The sequence below is a fragment of the Bos taurus genome, chromosome 10, assembly GCF_002263795.3.
Source record: "Bos taurus isolate L1 Dominette 01449 registration number 42190680 breed Hereford chromosome 10, ARS-UCD2.0, whole genome shotgun sequence".
Lineage (NCBI taxonomy): Eukaryota > Metazoa > Chordata > Mammalia > Artiodactyla > Bovidae > Bos > Bos taurus.
Window position 1 is genome coordinate 27,168,468 of NC_037337.1, and position 19,570 is coordinate 27,188,037.

General features: G+C 37.9%; 2 protein-coding genes across 2 annotated transcripts; both read left to right on the plus strand.

Annotated features, from left to right (window-relative positions):
* The first annotated feature begins 5,143 nt into the window (after window positions 1-5,143).
* On the plus strand, window positions 5,144-6,022 carry OR4H12 (olfactory receptor family 4 subfamily H member 12). Its single transcript, NM_001390236.1, has one exon. The coding sequence runs from the start codon at window positions 5,144-5,146 to the stop codon at window positions 6,020-6,022; it is 879 nt and encodes a 292-aa protein (NP_001377165.1).
* A 12,295-nt stretch (window positions 6,023-18,317) lies between these two features.
* On the plus strand, window positions 18,318-19,277 carry OR4M1 (olfactory receptor family 4 subfamily M member 1). Its single transcript, NM_001389832.1, has one exon. It carries the CDS (start codon window positions 18,318-18,320, stop codon window positions 19,275-19,277), a length of 960 nt encoding a protein of 319 aa, NP_001376761.1.
* The last annotated feature ends 293 nt before the right edge of the window (window positions 19,278-19,570 follow it).

Consider the following 19,570-nt stretch of genomic DNA (forward strand, 5'->3'; position numbering starts at 1 on the left):
AATTGCTCACAGGAGAAACTAAGGCTGAGCCTTTTCTCTCAGAAAATTTTAGGGAGCTGCAATCTTGCTATTTGTGCTATTTGAAATAATTTAGGTAGGTCAGTGGAATAGTAGCAATGCTGTTTCTTTAGCAGCATAGATTCCATTATACCTATACCTAGTATATATTCTTTAGCATCTTTGAGGAGAGGCCGAATTCAACCTAGTCTGATACTAATGCTCCTGAAAAGGTTGGCTTTGCACCAGTCTCATACTGATGCTCCTGAAAGTCTATCACAAAAATGATCTTGACTTAGATTTGCAAATCACATTGTTTCTATATCTGTTAACTGACTTGATCCTCAGCATTGGTGGCATTATTCCTTCACAGAGGAGGACTGAAGTTAATAGAAGTGAGGAAAATCTTAAATCACACAGCCTGTAAGAAGCAGAGCTATGAGTAAAGCCCAGTTTTTTGATCTCTGTGCTCTTTCCCCTAACGAAGATAGTAGAAAGGCTCTTGAGCCTTAGGCTTGGATTAATTTCATGGGCTACCGAGGTAGATTCAAAATAAAGTTGAGATAGTCGCTATTTAGGAAAAATAAAACAGCTGTGTAAGTATCTTTGGGTATCCTTGCTTGACTCTTAAAGAAAACCTTACAGGGACATAAACTACATTGTTCTTTTTTGTTCAGTTGCTCAGTAGTGTCCAGCTCTTTGCCACCCCATGGACTGCAGCACACCAGGCTTCCCTGTCCTTCACCATCTCCCGGAGTTTGTTCAAACTCACATCCATTGAGTCAGTGATGCCATCAAACCATTTTATTCTCTGTCATTTTCTCCTCCTGACTTCAATCTTTCCCAGCATCAGGGCCTTTTCTAAGGATTTGGCTATTCGTATCAGGTAGCCAAAGTATTGGAGTTTCAGCTTCAGCATCAGTCCTCCCAATGAATATTCAGGATTGATTTCCTTTAGGATTGACCAGCATGGTCTCCTTGCTCTCCAAGGGACTCTCCAAGAGATCTCCAAGGCACTCTCAAGAGTCTTCTCCAACACTACAGTTCAAAAACTTCTATTTTCTTCAGCACTCAGCCTTCTTTATGGTCCAAGTCTCACATCCATATACATGACTACTGGAAAAACGTTGTTCTTATTTCAGTTAAAAATGTATTTGAAAGGTTTGTTGTCAAAAGTAGATGTATTTTCTAAGATTTTGACAAGTGTGGAAATACATATAAATGGGAATTAGGATATGGACATGATAAGAAGACTAGTGTCCTAAGTCAGCTGCTATACAGGCTTCCCTTTCTCCAGTCACAGGTAATTCTAATCATATATTCACTTAACACTGTGCCATGTACATAAGTGCTTTATATGGAACACATATGTAATCTTTACAATACTTATGAGGTATATTTTAGTCTTATCCACCTTTTGCATTTGAAAAAACAGGCAAAGGGAGTTAAGTAGCTTTCCTAAAGTCATAGTGCTAGCAAGAATTGTAGTAGAGGTAGAATTTGAATCTAGGAAAACTGAGTTTCAGACCTCTTTTAACAAGTGGTCTTTACCACCTCCTGTTCCTGCTTTCCTCCTATCCTGGGAATCCCCCAAGTCATCCAAAATAAATTCCAACACTTCAACTTAACTCACAGGGCTCTTTTATGACATGAGAAACTCTTCCTTTTCATCCTCATTTCCTGACACTTCCATCCATGGATTCTGTACTGAATCACATCAAACTTGTTGACATTTCCCGTAGAGGATGCTATGATGATTTACATCCTATATTTACATCATATATTCTACTCACTATTCACTTCCTGCCTTGTCCACTTTTCTGTGCCCACACCCTGCAGGGTCATCTTCAGGTTAGCTCTAATTCACATTCCAAAATTCCACTCACTGATAACCTTGTGTGGAAAGGTGTTCCTGATTCTCCTGGACTTCTTTACCCTTATCTCAGAGAACTGTGATTGTAAGTTTTCGAGTGGACCTCCTCTATTTGATTGTGTTATGACAAATAAAATGATATCTAGATTAATGATCAATACCACATCACTTGCTATTGCATTCTTATTGTAAATTAAATTTGAGCAAAGTTGGACAGAAACTGTGTATGTTGCGATGATCTTGCCCATTGCAACAGTAGTCCTTCTCTCCAAATACTATACGTAATTAAAAAGTAAATAAACCCTTCATGATTAGCAGAAAAGGGATACAGTATTTTGACTATACAGAAGGTTTAAGACTTTCCAATGAGAAAGAAGATATGGTGATTTTGATGCCATCAGCCCCAGAAATATGAATATTGGTTTAAAAAATTGAGATCCCATTTCCTAGGTTCAAGTAGTAATGCCAGTCACAAGCTCCATGATCTTGGGCAAGTTATTTCCTCTCTTTGTTCTTCAGTTTCCTCATCTCTGAAGTGGGGATAATGATGATAGCCTATCTCATAAGATTTGTATGAGAACTAAATGTGAGCAATAACTGGCACATAGTAAGTACAAGATAAGTGTTTTCTCTTATTATCTAAATATTTTTCAATCCTTATGATCTTACCAGCTGGTGATAACTGAGTACAGGTTGGCTTTACTGTTACAGTGTCACAGAGTATTTGAAGATTTAAGGACACAGAGCATATCTTCCTACCAAAGGGCTTTACACCATAACAGAGCAATTGTTTTTTAAATGCAATTGTTTTTTCATGAGCAGTTTATCTTTCTCTGATCTATTTATCATCTATCTGTCCATCTATATCTATAATCATCAATCTATCATTATCAATTATCTATCATTTTTCTATTATTCTGTCTTTCATCATTTATTTAAGAGCTTGTGTATTTTGTGGGTTCTAGGATCAGAATAAAACAATTCAAATGTCAGCCCCTTCTGCTCAGTGGTAAAGAATACACCTGCAATGCTGGAGACTTGGGCTCGATCCCTGGGCCAGGAAGATCCCTTGGAGGAGTGCATGGCAACCCACTCCAGTATTCTTGCCTGGAAAACTCCATGGACAGAGGAGCTTGGTGGGCTACAATTCATGGGGTCACAAAGAGCTGGACACAACTGAGCACACACACATTGTGAGGATAAAATGAGGTAACATAAGATAATCGTTTAGCATACAATCCTGCACACAGAAAAGTGCTTAATAGTTCATAATAACCATTACTAATAGTATTTCTACAATGAAAATAAACAGACATTATGGTTTATTGTCTCAGGAATAAAGTTAGATATGAATTTTAGTATTGTCTCTTAGTTGTCTATATAGCTTTAATATAATTACTGACTACATCAAATTACAAATCTACCTACTAGAGAGATTTCACTTCATAGAATCAAATTATAAGGTAAAGCACTTCATAAATACAAAAATGTTATATAGATGATCTCATTTTATTTCTATAACAGCTTTGTGAGGCCAAAACTTTATCATCCATCTTTTATAGATGAGAAAACAAATATTCAGAGAAAGTAAGTAGATTTACCCAAAGTTAACAGTTGGTGAGGGTACTCAAATCACTCAGCTATGGGCAGTGCTCTTTCCACTATCCATGAAGAAAGAGGTTTGATTCAGAGAAAACATTTGCATAATTCAGAGGAGCCATTTTCATTCTGAGGATCTTTAAATTTTGTCTCTTGATTCATCTCTTTCAAGAATTCATCTCTGATTATTTTATCCAGTACTTTTTCTGTATGCCTTAAGCACTTCTGTATGTAACCTGTAAAACAATTTATACAATTGTAAAATACACTTACTACCATTATCTGTATGGGACATTTTATTCCTAATTCTTAACTATAATTGCAAGGGCTTTTTAAGGCAAAAGTATTAAGGATGATAAAAGTTTTAGTAATTTAAAAATTTTTCAACTCTTTAGCACAAAATGTGTATGCTAGTCATTCGTGTCTGATTCTTTTCACCCCATAAACTGTAGCCCACCAGGCTCCTCTGTCTATGGAATTCTCCAAGCAAGAATACTGAAGTGGATAGCCATTCCCTTCTCCAGGGGATCTTCCTGATCCAGGAATTGAATCCAGGTCTCCTGCACTGTAGGCGGATTCTTTACCATCTGAGCCATCACATAGGACAAAGTATTTTCCTATGTAAAATACTTTGGATTGGATTGTATTCTATCCAATACATAGGACAAAGTATTTCTCTGTATAGTTTGATGTATTCCTTACTGGCAAGTGAAGCTGAACTTCTTTATGCAGGTCAAAGATTAGGATTCAAACTCTTCCAAAGTAAATTTACAAGCGTAGGTTGTTGGTGAGCCAGGGAGTCAATGTATATGTTGTTTTCAGTCACTAAAAATAATTTCATTTTTAATTGCACTGAAACTTCCAACCTAATTTAGAAACTAGAAACTGAGTCATTCTCACTTGACTAAATTGAATGTTATTCTTGTAAAGTTGATCTGTATATATTATATTAAAAGGTTCATTTAGGAATTTTAGACGTCAAATCTAAAATGCTAACTCCTTGCTTGTATCTTTAGCCTCAAAAATTAATTTATCCATTTAATACTTAAAGTGTTTTCATACCAAAGAGAATTTCTGATGTGGGAGTGGGCAGTGTGAGATCAGAGAGAGAGAGACTGAGAGAGAGGGACAGGATGATTATGAAGGAAAACAATTGGGAGAAAGGAACTGTAGGTCTAAGCATAATAGAAAATCAAATGGGAGTCAATAATGTGGTAAGAAAAAATATCCCTGAACTATACTCAAGAAATATTAATATTTTACTCTGCTATATTTAACATCACTTGGTGGCTCAGATGGTAAAGCATCTGTCTACAATGAGGGAGATCCAGGTTCGATCCCTGGGTCGAGAAGATCCCCTGGAGAAGGAAATGGCAATCCACTCCAGTACTATTGCCTGGAAAATCCCATGGACAGAGGAGCCTGGTAGGCTACAGTCCATGGGGTCGCAAAGAGTCGGACACGACTGAGGGACTTCCATTTCACTTTCACTTTCTTTCACTTTCAAATGTTTTCAGAAGGCTGTTCCTGTTAGGCTTGACTCGCTTACAATGGTTTATAACATTTATTTTTGCAGAGAACCAGAGCCACTCAACCAGTTCTGCCTGGATCTCCGTGGAAGTAGTCAACAATGTTACCGAGTTTATATTTTTAGGACTTTCCCAAGATCCTGGAATGCAACTGATGCTCTTTGCTCTATTCCTCCTCTTCTATATGGTGATCCTGGGGGGAAACCTGCTCATTTTGCTCATGGTTTTTTCTGATCCCCGACTTCATACACCCATGTATTTCTTCCTCAGTAACTTGTCCTTTGTGGACATTGCCTATTCCTCAGCCACAGCACCCAAGATGATTGCAGACTTTGTTTCTGAGAAAAAGATTATTTCCTACTGGGGCTGTGTAACTCAGATGTTTACCTTCCACTTTTTTGGTTGTACTGAGATTTTTGTTTTGACTGTCATGGCTTTTGACCGTTATGCTGCCATCTGCCAACCGCTCCGTTATGCCAACATCATGAGTACCACTGCTTGCACCCTGCTGGCATCACTGTCCTGGCTGGGAGGCCTGGCTCACTCCTTTGTTCAGACCCTCCTGACCTTTCAGTTACCCTTCTGCAGCTCTCAGATCATTGACCACTACTTTTGCGATGTCCACCCAGTTCTAAAACTTGCCTGCGCTGACACAACCCTAGTAAACATGTTGGTGATTGCCAATAGTGGTCTCATCTCCCTGGGGTGTTTCCTCATTCTTCTGGCCTCCTACACAGTCATTTTAGTCAGTCTTCGGAAGCAGTCTGCTGAGGGCCGGCGCAAGGCTCTCTCTACCTGTGGATCTCACTTCACTGTAGTAACTTCCTTCTTTGTCCCTTGTATCTTTATTTACCTCCGTCCATCCACCACTTTCCCACTGGATAAGGCTGTGTCTGTGTTCTATACTACCATCACCCCGATGCTAAACCCACTCATCTACACTCTGAGGAATAAGGATGTAAAGAATGCCATGAATCGGGTGTGGAATCACAAAGTCTCCTTGAAGGAAAAGCGGAAGGCATAGTTTGTTAGAATTACAAAATCAGAATTAGTTGATACCTTCCAAGGCCCTTAACTTATTAATAATTTTAAAGAATAGTCTCTAACATTCAACTATGTCATAGTTCTCTTTTAAAAGGGAATAATTTGAGGCTATTTCATCTTTCTGCTTCTAGGTGAGCAAAACTTAAACCTTTCCATACTGGCTAGGCTTATCCTCGCTTATTTCTAGAGTGGAAGAGTAAACACTTCTGCTCATATCTCATTTAATACCTTAGATCCCTTCAGTTCAAATCCAACACTCTTAAGATATAATTCAATAGTTTAGAATGGAGTTACAAGAAAAAGTTATCTCTGAGGAACTGGATAATTTCTCTGTAAAAAAGTCCATCTTCCTAGGAGCTGCCTCCTTATCCCCTTCTCTCTCTCCCTCCTCCTTCCCTGCTGTTTTCCCTTCCCTCCTGCCTTCCTTTATCTGATCCTCCTTTGTTTCCCCAAATCAGGCAGTAAACCTCTCATGTGGAGGTAGGACAACCTTACTGCCAGAGATGGGAATCCAGGTGAGAAACCTGTGTAAACAAACCTGATTACTATAATTGAGTCTCCCAAGTCCAGACTAGATTTAGATATTTCACTAATTAAACACCCAGAGCCTATATATATATACATGTATTTGTCCTGTTAATTCCTCATGAATGTGTTTCTTTGTTCAAAAAGTATAAAAGATGCTGGCCTTGGCCACTTTTTTCGGTCCCATTTCTATGAGACCTCCATGTGCATGAATTAAAATGTTTCTTTTTCTCCTGTTAATCTGTCTTGTGTCAATTTTATTATTAGTCCAGCCACAAGAATTTAAGACAGGTAGAAGGGTAAAGGGGGAAATATCCCCCTTTCTGACAATTTGTCATTGAGTTGCTAAGTCATGTCTGACTCTTTGCAACCCCATGGGCTGTCCCTCACAATATTTAGGATTAAATTTAACCATGAAAGATCTGTACACTGCAAAGTGTATGACATTAGTGAAAGATATTGAAGAAGATACAATTAAATGGAAAAATAATTCCATATTCATAGATCAGAAGACTAAAATGTCTTAACCATATTGTTAAGATGTCCATATTACCCAAAGTAATCTATAGATTCAACACAATCCCTATCAAAATTCCAGTGGCATTTTTTTTTTTTTTTTACAGAAATAGAAAACACAAGTCTAAAATGCTTTTGGAATCTTGAGAGAGAGTAAATAGTTAAAAAACCTCCAGAAAGAAGAAACTGGCAGCCTCATACTTCCTGATTGCAAACTATATACCAAACTATGGTAATCAAAATTATATGATATTGATACAGAAACAGATCAATGGAATAGAACAGAAAGCCCAGAAACAAACCTGTGTATATATGATTAATGGATTTTTGAAAAAGCACCAAGAATATGCAATGAAAAAAGAATAGTGTCTTCAGTTAATGGTGCTGGGAAAACCTGGATAATCCACATTCAAAAGAATGAAACTGGGCCCCTATTTTATAAAACTTAGAGTTTAGTATTTAAGCTCTTAGATGAAACTACCAATGGTGCACTGTATTGTCAGTATTAGGGGTTCTGGAGTCAAGGGGAATTACACTTTTAGTTGTGAAATTGTGGTTTATAATGGAAAATATATATTTGGTCTTTGTCTTCACTTCTGACACAGAGCTCCTAAAACCCTTGGAATTTCCTGGTAATGAAAGCTATAAAAGTATTTTTGTTATGCTAATGAAATGTGATGATATAATATTTAATGAGCTGACTTTTGGAAAGCACCCATGGACAGGATGGGGCTGATTGGCAGGAGAACTAACCTTATGATGAAAGAGCTGGAACTTTCATGTCTTACTCCTTGGCCTCGGATAGGGGAGAGGTCTGGAGGCTGACTCAATCAACAATGGTCAATTATTTAATAAATCATGACTATGTAATGAAGCCTCCATAAAAGCCCAAAAGGATTAGGTTCAGAGAGCTTATAGGTTGGTGAACATGCAGCGGTGCTGGTAGAGGGGCTGTCTGTAGAGGGCATGAAAACTCTGCTTCCTTTCCCCCTAGCCTATCATATGTATCTCTCCTATCTGGTTGCTCCTAAGTTATAACTTTTATAATAAACCATAAACCAGTGTCAGTAAAGTCAGGGTTTTTGAGTACTGTGGGTCACTCCAGCAAATTAACTGAAACCAGGGAGGGGGTCAAGGGAACCTTTAATTTCTTGCTGGTTGGTAGAAGCACAGGTTACACTCAATTGACATCTGAGCTGTGTGTGTGTGGGAAGATCAGCCTTGTTAAGACAAAACCCTTAACCTGTGGGATATGCCTTCTCAGGGTAAATAGTGTCTGAACTGAGTTAAATTGTAGGGACACTCAGCTGGTTTTCAGAGCACCGTGTGTTGAATGTGTAGGGGTGAACCTCCTCCATACACAAATATCAGAATTTGGTGGTCAGGACAGCAAAAGAGTAATGATGTATGTTGTCACCTTCCTTCCAATTAGATTTTATGTCCTTGAATAATTAAATCAGGTGTGTGCGTGCATGCTCAGTTGTGTCCAACTCTTTGTGACCCCATAGACTGTAGCTGGCCACTCTCCTCTGTCCTTGGAATTTTTCAGGCAAGAATACTGAGTGGGTTGCCATTTCTTACTCCAGGGGATTTTCCTGATCAGGAATTGAACCCTCAGTCTCCTGCGTCTCCAACTTTGAGGGCAGATTCTTTTACAGCTGAGCCACCAGGGAAGCCTAATAAAATTAGAAGCATAAGCTAAACCTCAGTGTATGTATGTATGGTGCTGCTGCTAAGTCGCTTCAGTCGTGTCCGACTCTGTGTGACCCCATAGACGGCAGCCCAACAGGCTCTCCCATCCCTGGGATTCTCCAGGCAAGAACACTGGAGTGGGTTGCCATTTCCTTCTCCAATGCATGAAAGTGAAAAGTGAAAGTGAAGTCGTTCAGTCGAGTCCGACTCTTAGCGACCCCATGGACTGCAGCCTACCACGCTCCTCTGCCCATGGGATTTTCTAGGCAAGAGTACTGGAGTGGGGTGCCATTGCCTTCTCCAGATCTACCTCTAACTTTTCCTAATTGGTCACTAGAATTACATCGCTGTGACTGTTTTTCCTTCAAAGAACATTTGGAAGGGAAAGAGGATGGTGATTAAGGTTCTCTGGTCCAGGGCAACTGCCATGAACTCTTCAACTGGTCTCTATTTCATGAAGCAGTCCTAGGGCATGCCACATGCTAAAATTTAGGTAGATTTTTAACACAGTCAATTTGGCAGTGTTTTCTTGTTAACCAATGTTTATTCTCACTTGAATTTGGAATACATTATCTATTAGTCTTATTGACACTCTCATTATTTCTTTTGTTTTTTTCATTGTCATGGTTACAATTTATGCCTCTAATATGCACCAGACTCTGTGCTAGACTGGTCACATATGCTTTTCAATTTTACTTCATAGCAATTTTATATGTTCTTAGCCTCTCTAGTTCCCAGATAAGAAAAATTAAGTTCTAAGAGATAGTAACTTGCCCAATGAAATGGAGTTAGGAAGTCTTCTAAAAAAAAAAAAAAAGATGGTAAGAAGCATGTTATTTTTTCTACTATTTTAGTGGTCATTTATTTTTGTCAAAATTTATAGGTAACCTGACACTTGTATTATTTCGTACCTTCATGTACCTTTACTAAAAACTTGGTTTTGAAGTGGTTTTCAACTATCTAAAACAAAGTTTTTGAAAATTTCTGTATTTAACCTCAGGCACGACTGAGCGACTTCACTTTCACTTTTCACTTTCATGCACTGGAGAAGGAAATGGCAACCCACTCCAGTGTTCTTGCCTGGAGAATCCCAGGGATGGGGGAGCCTGGTGGGCTGCCATCTATGGGGTCGCACAGAGTCGGACACGACTAAAGTCGGACTTAGCAGCAATAATGGTTTGGACAGGTCCCTGTTTTCCTAATGATCAAGTATCTCTAAGTGATATAGTTCTATAGGATAGTAAAATTAGAAACGAATGTCATACTCTAGAAGGCATATCACACATTTTCCACCTCTGATCCTTAGCCGTTTTACTTGGTGTGGGCAATTCAGAAGTTGTGTTTCCATGCTCTTTGGGTGAAATACACATCAACTTTTAAATTATTCCCTCAGGGTTTTGATTCCTAGCTGGCTGGCCCTGGTCTCCTGAGAATCAGTTTTCTTAGTCACAACCTGCAGTGATAGTTAGCTCATTGTTACATCAGGGAAGGAACTGACATACACCAAAATATAGAAGACAAAGCTTTCTGTTGTGGATGGGGAAAGAGGCACCTTCTCCCCCGTCTGTAGTTCCTGACTACACCAAGACTGGCACCTCTGATTGGTAGGTAGAAAAATGGTGCTGGAATAATTGCATAAACCACTATATTTTTGAGACACTGGGGTGAATATATTGGCGGGGATGATTAAGTAAAATACTCAGAGAACAGTGGTAAGAAGCAGAAAGCCTCAGGTAATGAAATATCTTAGGGAAAACATGGTGGTCATATAGACCAGATCTTAAGCGTGGACTTGGACAAACAATGTCTTTTACTTGATTTCCATAACTAAAGGCTCAGTGGGGCACTGAGAAGACATTTTGGTCATCTCCGACCTACAGGATCAACCATTCTTACTCTCAGAGAAGATTCTCGGAGATGAATTCTTTTGAGATTCTTAATCTCAAAAGAAGACTCCAGGAAACAAAGCCAGGAATCATGAAGCAGAATCAAAAAAACACCAAATGAGTTAATAAAACAATTAGATTTGGAAGTATTTGACAATTTTTCTTAATAAGTCATTGATGTATTCACTTAAAATTGATTTAATCATTCATTTATTTATTCAATAAACATTTATTAAAGACCTTTAGTGTGCTAGGAGTAATCTAAAGTACTAGAGAGATGTATAATGAGACATGCTTCATGACCTCAAGAGATCAGAGTTTCTGTTTACTTTGGCCAAAATACAAGTTGAAAATTACAATGCAATGGATAAATTGTTATTGGAGATGTAAACAGAGTACTCCTATAGAAGCCCAAATTTCTATGGCGCTTGTTAGAAATTATTCATGCAAACTTCCAGGTGTTTTGGAAAGAAGGCCTTCTGAGAATAGCTGGCAGATTTAGTAGTAGTGATGTATCAACAGTCACATAGGACTGTAGTCTCGGGGAAAGCAGGGGGAGATGGTAGCATCTAGAAATCAGATGTTCTTGTCCTCCTCTCTAAGCTATTTCCTAGACTTGATCTTAGTCTTCCAGGCCCAAGGATGGTAGCTGGGAATAGAGAGGTATAAACAGATGTTAAGGATAATACTTTGGGAATCACATATTAGGAGGATAATTTCTCTATTGAACTTGATATTTTGCTAGGGAAATATAACAATGACAGCAACAGCAATAATGATAATAATTTAAGAAAGTGTGAGCTATTTGCCTGACATTTTTCTGAGTTTTGTATACATTAGCTCATTAATCCCTACAATAATACCTATGCACAAGATATGTTTATTATCTCCATTGCACCATTGGGCATTTCAGGCAGAGTGAAGTGAGTCATTCAGGATCACAGGAGCTACAGGAGCTAGTAAGTGGTCAGCTGTGTTTCAAACCAGGGCACTGATGCTCCGTATCTAAATCTATTATACGAGAAATGCTCATGCAGCAAATAATCCTCAAAACACTCATACTGAGATCAGCCATTCACTGATTCTAAGGCTTTTTTCTTCCCTAGTTTACTGTGGGCAACAGAGTATATAGGAAATTGAGAGATGTACATCTTCGTATTTTCTGCTACTGGTTTAAGTATGAGACTCAGGGTGCTTGGTCTCCACATACCCATCTATATGGGGAAAATTTTTCATATACTACCTCTTCACTATCTTATAGAAGAGGATAGTTGAGCTTGATATCTGGGAAGTAGGAGAAATCAATTCAAATTTCTTTTATATGTGGACATGTGCAGAAAGATTACACTACTGTCCCTCCAAAGTGCCAACCACAAAAAGTTGTTAATTAACTTTTCTGGGACCTTTACTTTCAATCTACTTTTATTTTCAGAGAATCTTACGATTATAGAGCTAGAAGATTTCTTAAAATTCTACTGTTAAAATCCATTATGTTGTTAGGAAGAATCTGACATAGCGGGAGGTCAATGACCTTTCCAACATCACACAGATTTTGGTGGCTGATCTCTAATGAGAAGCCAAGTCTCTCAATTATTGCTCAGTGCTCTTTACAGCTGCTTTTCAAACTGGAGTAAGTGTTAAGAGATCCTCTTATACACTTTTGTATAAGAGGCTCTAGGTTATGGCAAAAACCAACACAACATTGTAAAGCAATTTTCCTCCAATTAAAAATAAATAAATAAAAAAAAGATCCCACACTTTCTAAAATGTGATTCTTTGTGAAGATTTTGGAGAATTAAAAAAAAATATTGAACTTGTATGCAGCATTAGAAGAGTTATAAAGATAAAAGCCTTTAAATAATGACTTGATTCCTCACTCCATTGTTATAAAAAATGTATTTTTTGAATGTTGTGCTCTAACACATATCTTACTCAGGTGGAATACTCTCTAAAAATAAACATCCTATATCTTTAAAGTTTCTAAATATCTAGTACCTTCCTGCTGTACCTGCCTTCATGCCCTCCGCAACCCCTAGTCTCCATTTCTGTGTTTTCTTTGCTCTTCTTGCCCATGGCTCAGTAAAGTGAAAGCTCTGCTCCACAACCTGTACCATATTCCCCTAATTAGCAAGTTTGAGAGGCTTTAAAGTACCTTTTTTCTCTATAAAATGGTTTTCAATTAATCATAACTTGAAATTTTATAAATAGTTTTCTTTTTTAAAATTGTTTTGTTTCCTTTAAATGAACATTCCACTGGTGGCAATGTAAGCCATAAAGATGAGCTATTTTCATCTGCAGAAGAAATACAGGATAATAACTTCCTCTTTCTTTTATAGCTTCCTTTCTTCTCATCAATATAACCTTTCCTTCTCTTCCATTTCACCCATTTCTCAGTGACAGCATAATCCTTCTACTCAATGCTATTGAAGTACAATCTGAAAGCATTTCTTTCAGTTGTGAGTTTTTTGCTTTTGGTTATCAAGATGGGCTAGGATAGGCGACTTTTACTCACAGAGATACTACTTTCTTCATTCACATCCTTATTTAAGCAAAGAGAATGGACAATAGTTGTAGATGATAGCTAATTTCTTTTAAGCCTCTAGTATGAGTGTAACTTAGTTATTTAATCTTTTGCTATTTCAAGATCTGTGTGAAAGCCTCCCTAAGTTACTTAAATTGACAAGACAGCTATTCTCCATGTGGCTATAGAGAGCTTGGCTAGGTACATGAATGAACATTATATTGTTAGTAACAAATAAATTCTTCACAGATTATTGTTTTTCCCCAAAGCATTTGCTCCCTTGAGGAGAGTTCACAGTTCACCCACTGATAGGGAGGGCCTCTGTACCTCTAGGTATCTCCAAAGTCATCCTCCAGATACTTCATCCCTGCAGAGTAAACACAGAATGGAAATTCACAAGATACTGTTAAAGGAGCAGCAGACTTTTTAAAGATTCTACAGATAAGATTATGCAATTTTTTTTTTTTTTTCTTTGTCTGGCCTATGTTCTTTAGCATAACGTCCTCTAGCTTCATCCTTTTTTTTTTTTTTTGCAAAATAAATGGTAGGAGCTCCTTTTTTTAGCACTGAATAATATGTGTGTATAGATGTATATGCACAAATCATAATCTCTTTATCCATTTAAAACTAGTATGGTAGTTATCAGAGGTAGGGAGGTGGGGGAAATAGGGAGATACTGGTCAAAATGTACAAAGTTGCAGTTATGTAGAATCAATAAATAAGTCTAGAGATCCAATGTACAAGATGATTATAGTTAATACTGCTATATTGGGGTATTGGAAATTTGCTAACATAATAGATTTCAGGTGCTCCCATCATAGGAAAAAATGCTAACTATGTGGAAGTGATTATGTATTTAATAGCTTGAAAGTAGTTATCATTTCACTGTGTATATGTATATCAAATCATCATGTAGGACACCTTAATGTATCAAATTTTTATCTTTAAAAAAAGCCCCTCCCCCCACCCCAACCCCCCAGAAAAAACAAGCAGGCTTGCATCCAGAAGCTTAGGAGGTATAGATGGGTGAACGCAGAATGAAATAAAACCCTCTTGATCAACTGCTCTGAGTAAGAACTTATCGGCTTGGAATCATTAACCCCTCTTAAATGGTGGCTTTAGAAAGAAATGTCCTGACTCAATCTCCATGGATTACCCTAAGAATTTCCCTTCAAGAATTCCCCACAAACATAATTCCTTGTTCTGGATTTTATTGGCACAATCCCAAGATTTTTTAGAGCGTGACACAACACTTCTAAGTATTTTTGGCAGACAGTCAAATTTTATTAAGAACCTAGAATGTGCTAGATGAATCTCATTTCAGACATAAAAGACATAAAGATACATTTTTTAAAAAAAAGTTTGTCATTATGGTGCTCACATTCCAGCTGACTTTGGTGGTGTGGCAATAACATACAATTGAACATTAAATCCTGCCAGTTGCGTATCCTAAATATTTTCTGAAGAGGCAATTCATTTCTCTAAATAGCTGTTGAAGATTAAAGTTAAAGATTAAATCACAACGTTTTTCCTGTATGTAATTCCACTTCAATTTACTCACATAGCAATCAGCCATTCTCTAGATTTTACTCTAAAATATACTGGAAGCTGCTCAAATCCAATTCCTTAACAAGGACTCAAATGCTTGGTCTTTGTCTAGTCTATTCTGTTTGTTCTTCGATCAGTCACAGGTCTTCTAGAGTCCATAGAAACTCTCTTTTTTGCCACATTCTTTATACGTGTTGTTCTATATTCCGAAAATACTTTTCTCCTGAATTTCAAATTTAATTGAAATGCCACCAATTCAAAGAATCTTTCCTAAAGAAAGCCACCACTACACCTTACCACGTGCCACCATCCTTTATTTAACCACAATTCCCCTTTTTATTTACTTCTTCTATCAATAGTGATATTTATTTTATTTCTTTCATTTACTCATTGTTCACTAATTTATCTGTATATATTTCTAAAATGGAAGCTCAATGAGGCAGAAAGTCTCCTTTGTTCACTGTTGTCTTCTCATTTGTTAACAAGTAGTCAGATCAGATCAGTCGCTCAGTCGTGTCCGACTCTTTGCGACCCCATGAATCGCAGCACGCCAGGTCTCTCTGTCCACCACCAACTCCCAGAGTTCACTGAGACTCACGTCCATCTAGTCAGTGATGCCACCCAGCCATCTCATCCTCTGTCGTCCCCTTCTCCTCCTGCCCCCAATCCCTCCCAGCATCAGAGTCTTTTCCAATGAGTCAACTCTTCGCATGAGGTGGCCAAAGTACTGGAGTTTCAGCCTCAGCATCATTCAGTATTCCCTAAATATTTGTTGGGTAAACAAGTGAACACTTTATAGAAATGACAGAATTTACACATTTTGAGACAGAGCTTTCAATGTCATGTGTGAAGTTTTGCTTTGATACACATTAAATCACAAATGTGGGCTTCCCTGATGGCTCAGGAGGTAAAGAATCCACTAGTAATGCAGGAGATGCAGGAGATGCAGGAGACATGGGTTTGATCCCTGAGTTGGGATGCTCCCCTGCAGGAGGGCACGGAAACCCACTCCAGTATTCTTGCCTGGAGAATCCCATGGACAGAGGAGCCTGGCGGGTACAGGCCATAGGGTCACAAAGCGGGACACAACAGTACCGACTGAGCACACAGCACAAATCACAAATACAGACCAGGGTCAGAATTGTTGTGGGTTTTATAATATTCAGGCCATGGCCATGTTCATGTAGGGTATATATATATATATATACACACACACATATATATATATGTTGGTTTGTCCTTGATAGAGTGCTGCATGTGTGTATGTGTTTTATGAGTAGCAGCTGAGTGCTGGCTTGGGGAGTAGGGAGTTTGGTAACTTGCTGGTTGTAAGTAGTGGAGGAGATAGGCATTCACCAAGGATGAAGGAAGGATGAAATGTTTTGTTATTTTTTTTTCCCCAAGGAATAAGTCAGGTAAGTTATCTTCATGAGGTGTATATTATTAGTTTCTAATTTTATGTCATATATCCGACACTGAGGTACAAAAATAAATCTCTTTAACATTATTTTTTTCTGGTGAAATAATCCTTTCTATTTCATAACACCTGACGTATGTTTGCCTTTCCAGTACGTCAACACACATTCACCCAGATTCTTTCTAGATTAGTGCCATTTTCTCTTCTTTTTGATGGGATAGGTACAGAATATGACAGAGGAGGAAAGTGTGACCTGTGTGACAATAATCAGAATTATCATATCAGTGTCCCTTTGAAGACTAAAAATACTTAGTGTCTTGCAATAGTATTTACTGCATTGAAATATTCATTTACTTTTAGCAACAAGAAGGCAGTTATTTTATGAAGAGCAAACAATCATTCCACATGTTTGAAAATGGTGTAACATAATAGCAAAATATCCAAGTAAACTAAGTAATCATAAGGTTCTGGATGCTTTTGATAGAGACACTTTTGATTGTTGGAAACTCATAGCTGACTTATCAGTGAGTGCAAATGAATAGCATGCTGTGAATTTACAATTATTTATTTTTTTCTGCTTTTAGTATGGAGGCTATGGGGCACCTTTTCCAAGTAAGTACAGTAACACTGTGGCTTTCAAAAATCCTAGGAAATATGTCTTTCTGAATAACCATTCTTTTAAGAAAGTTGAGGATTGAAAACTGGCAGCAGCATCTATCTTTCTTTTGATTAAAATATTTCTAAACTGAATTTTAAATGTTCCTATCTTATTTAACATGATTGATTAACTCACTGAGGACCCGTACTGCGCTATTCATGAATGTCAGAATATTTCCCCTTTGCTAAATACTGAATAATTCACTGACCTTCCTTGGCGTTTTTGTTTTTCTGCCTCTTGTGTCAAATTCCTTGCAAACACTGTTTTTTGAGGGAATGTGGGGAGAGAGGTGTTCACTTGTAAAGAACCATCCCTTCATTGTAATAAAATGCTTTTATACCACATTTGGAAGTCTGTGTTTGTTAAAATTATGCACGAGTTGAGGCTGTAGGTTCCATGGTAGAAACATTGAATTTCTTTGGTTAATATTATACACAAGCTTTAGTGCACAGACACTGTGGTATCTATTTGGTTTTCTAGAACCCTAACCTTTGTGTGTATGTATTTCCTGAGGACAAGCAATACTATAAAACAGCACATCAGTAGAATAGAAGCAACTCTTTGGCATTGGTTGTTGTTCACAAGAAATTGTTACTTTGGTGTGGCAGTTTTTACATTACTTAAAAGAGGAAGCATATTTGGTAAAGTAAATGATTGTCTTAGTTTTATTTGGTGGTTTTGTTAGATCTAATAGAAACAGGTTCAACGTTAGGCCTTAAGAAAACTTTTATCAATAATCTTATTCCCACTGCCAGCTTGAAATGACAGAATGGGTCGGCTTGGGTGGCAAGCATATCCATTGCTTAATTACTTCATCTTCTTCTTAACTACCTGAAATGGGGTAAAATGCATGGCCAATGGAGTAATCCGCATAAAGAATTTTTATATAGGGCCCTGTATCATTGTATTTTGTGGTTGTTTATATATAACCAAGGGTTAAGTTCTCTAAGTTTTGGTTAAAGGAAAAAAATATCCATTCATTAAACTTGAAGCTCTGGCATCTCTTTGATGGTTTATAACTAAAATATCATCAGATCAGCACACCCAATATTAGACTATAAGCCCAAGTTTTCAAATTGATTGGATTTCACATCATCATTAACAGCAACAACAACCACAAAAATCTAGAAAGAACAGGTTGCATCTTTTATTACCAGTCTAAAATTTGGCTAAACTTGGAAGCAGCTGCACATATCACTTACTATAGTAGATGTTTAGGGGAAGGATTAGTGCATTTCTGAGTTTCATAAAAAATAGAAATAACACTAAGAAGTTGATATTTTGGTGTCAGATATATGACATATTTCGTATGGTTTCAATGTTTCCAATTTTCAGATCATCACTTACTCTTTCCTTATCTTGGTTTATACAATACAAAATCAGGCAACCAAACTCATGCTAGTACAATCTCTTAATGGCAGACCAGATTTGATGATTTTGAAAGTGTTGATGTAACTCCAGCTAAATGCTATTTGGAGTAATAACAATTTCTTTATTTTTCATAGCCATATTATGAAAAAAAGTGAAGAAATGGAAACTGCAAATTACACCAGGGTGACAGAATTTGTTCTCACTGGCCTATCCCAGGCTCGGGAGGTGCAACTTGTACTATTTGTTATATTTCTGTCCTTCTACTTGTTCATTATTCCAGTAAATATTCTTATTATTTGCACCATCAGGCTTGACCCACATCTGACTTCACCTATGTATTTCCTATTGGCTAATCTGGCTTTCCTTGACATTTGGTACTCTTCCATCACAGCCCCTAAAATGCTTGTAGACTTCTTTGTGGAAAGGAAGGTCATTTCCTTTGGTGGGTGCATTGCTCAGCTCTTCTTCTTGCACTTTGTTGGGGCCTCAGAGATGTTCCTGCTCACGGTGATGGCCTTTGACCGATATGCTGCTATCTGCCGCCCCCTCCACTATGCTACCATCATGAATCGACGTCTCTGCTGTATTCTGGTGGCTTTCTCCTGGATGGGGGGCTTCATTCACTCTACAATACAGGTAGCTCTCATTGTTCGACTTCCCTTCTGTGGGCCTAATGAGTTAGACAGTTACTTCTGTGACATCACACAGGTTGTCCGGATTGCCTGTGCCAACACCTTCCCGGAGGAGTTAGTGATGATCTTTAGCAGTGGTCTGATCTCTGTAGTGTGTTTCATTGCTCTTCTCACGTCCTATGCCTTCCTCCTGGTGATGCTCAAGAAACACTCAGGTTCAGGGGAGAGTACCAGTCGGGCCATGTCCACCTGCTACTCCCACATCACTATTGTGGTTCTAATGTTTGGGCCATCCATCTACATTTATGCTCGCCCATTTGACTCTTTTTCCCTAGATAAAGTGGTGTCTGTGTTCCATACTGTGATATTCCCTCTACTTAATCCCATCATCTACACACTGCGAAACAAGGAAGTAAAAATGGCCATGAGGAAGCTAGTCAACCGATACATTTTATGCAAAGAGAAGTGAAAGATAAATGGCATTTTCTATAGTCCTTCTGAGGGTTTTTGTCCTAAAGAAGGAAGTATTTATAGTAATATTGCTGCTTTCGCTACCTCCTTTTGTCTGAGGTCTTAAATCCCACTAGGTTTTCCCTCTAATTGGTGAAAAAACAAAGAAATTATGATGGAAATAAATTTACTCACACTCTCCCTGAAATTTCTGGCAGATCACTATCAGAATTTAAGATATAATAATGATCTGCTAAAACACACATTTTCATTAATTGTTGATTGAGGCTTTTCTGGAGAGGGTTTGGCTCT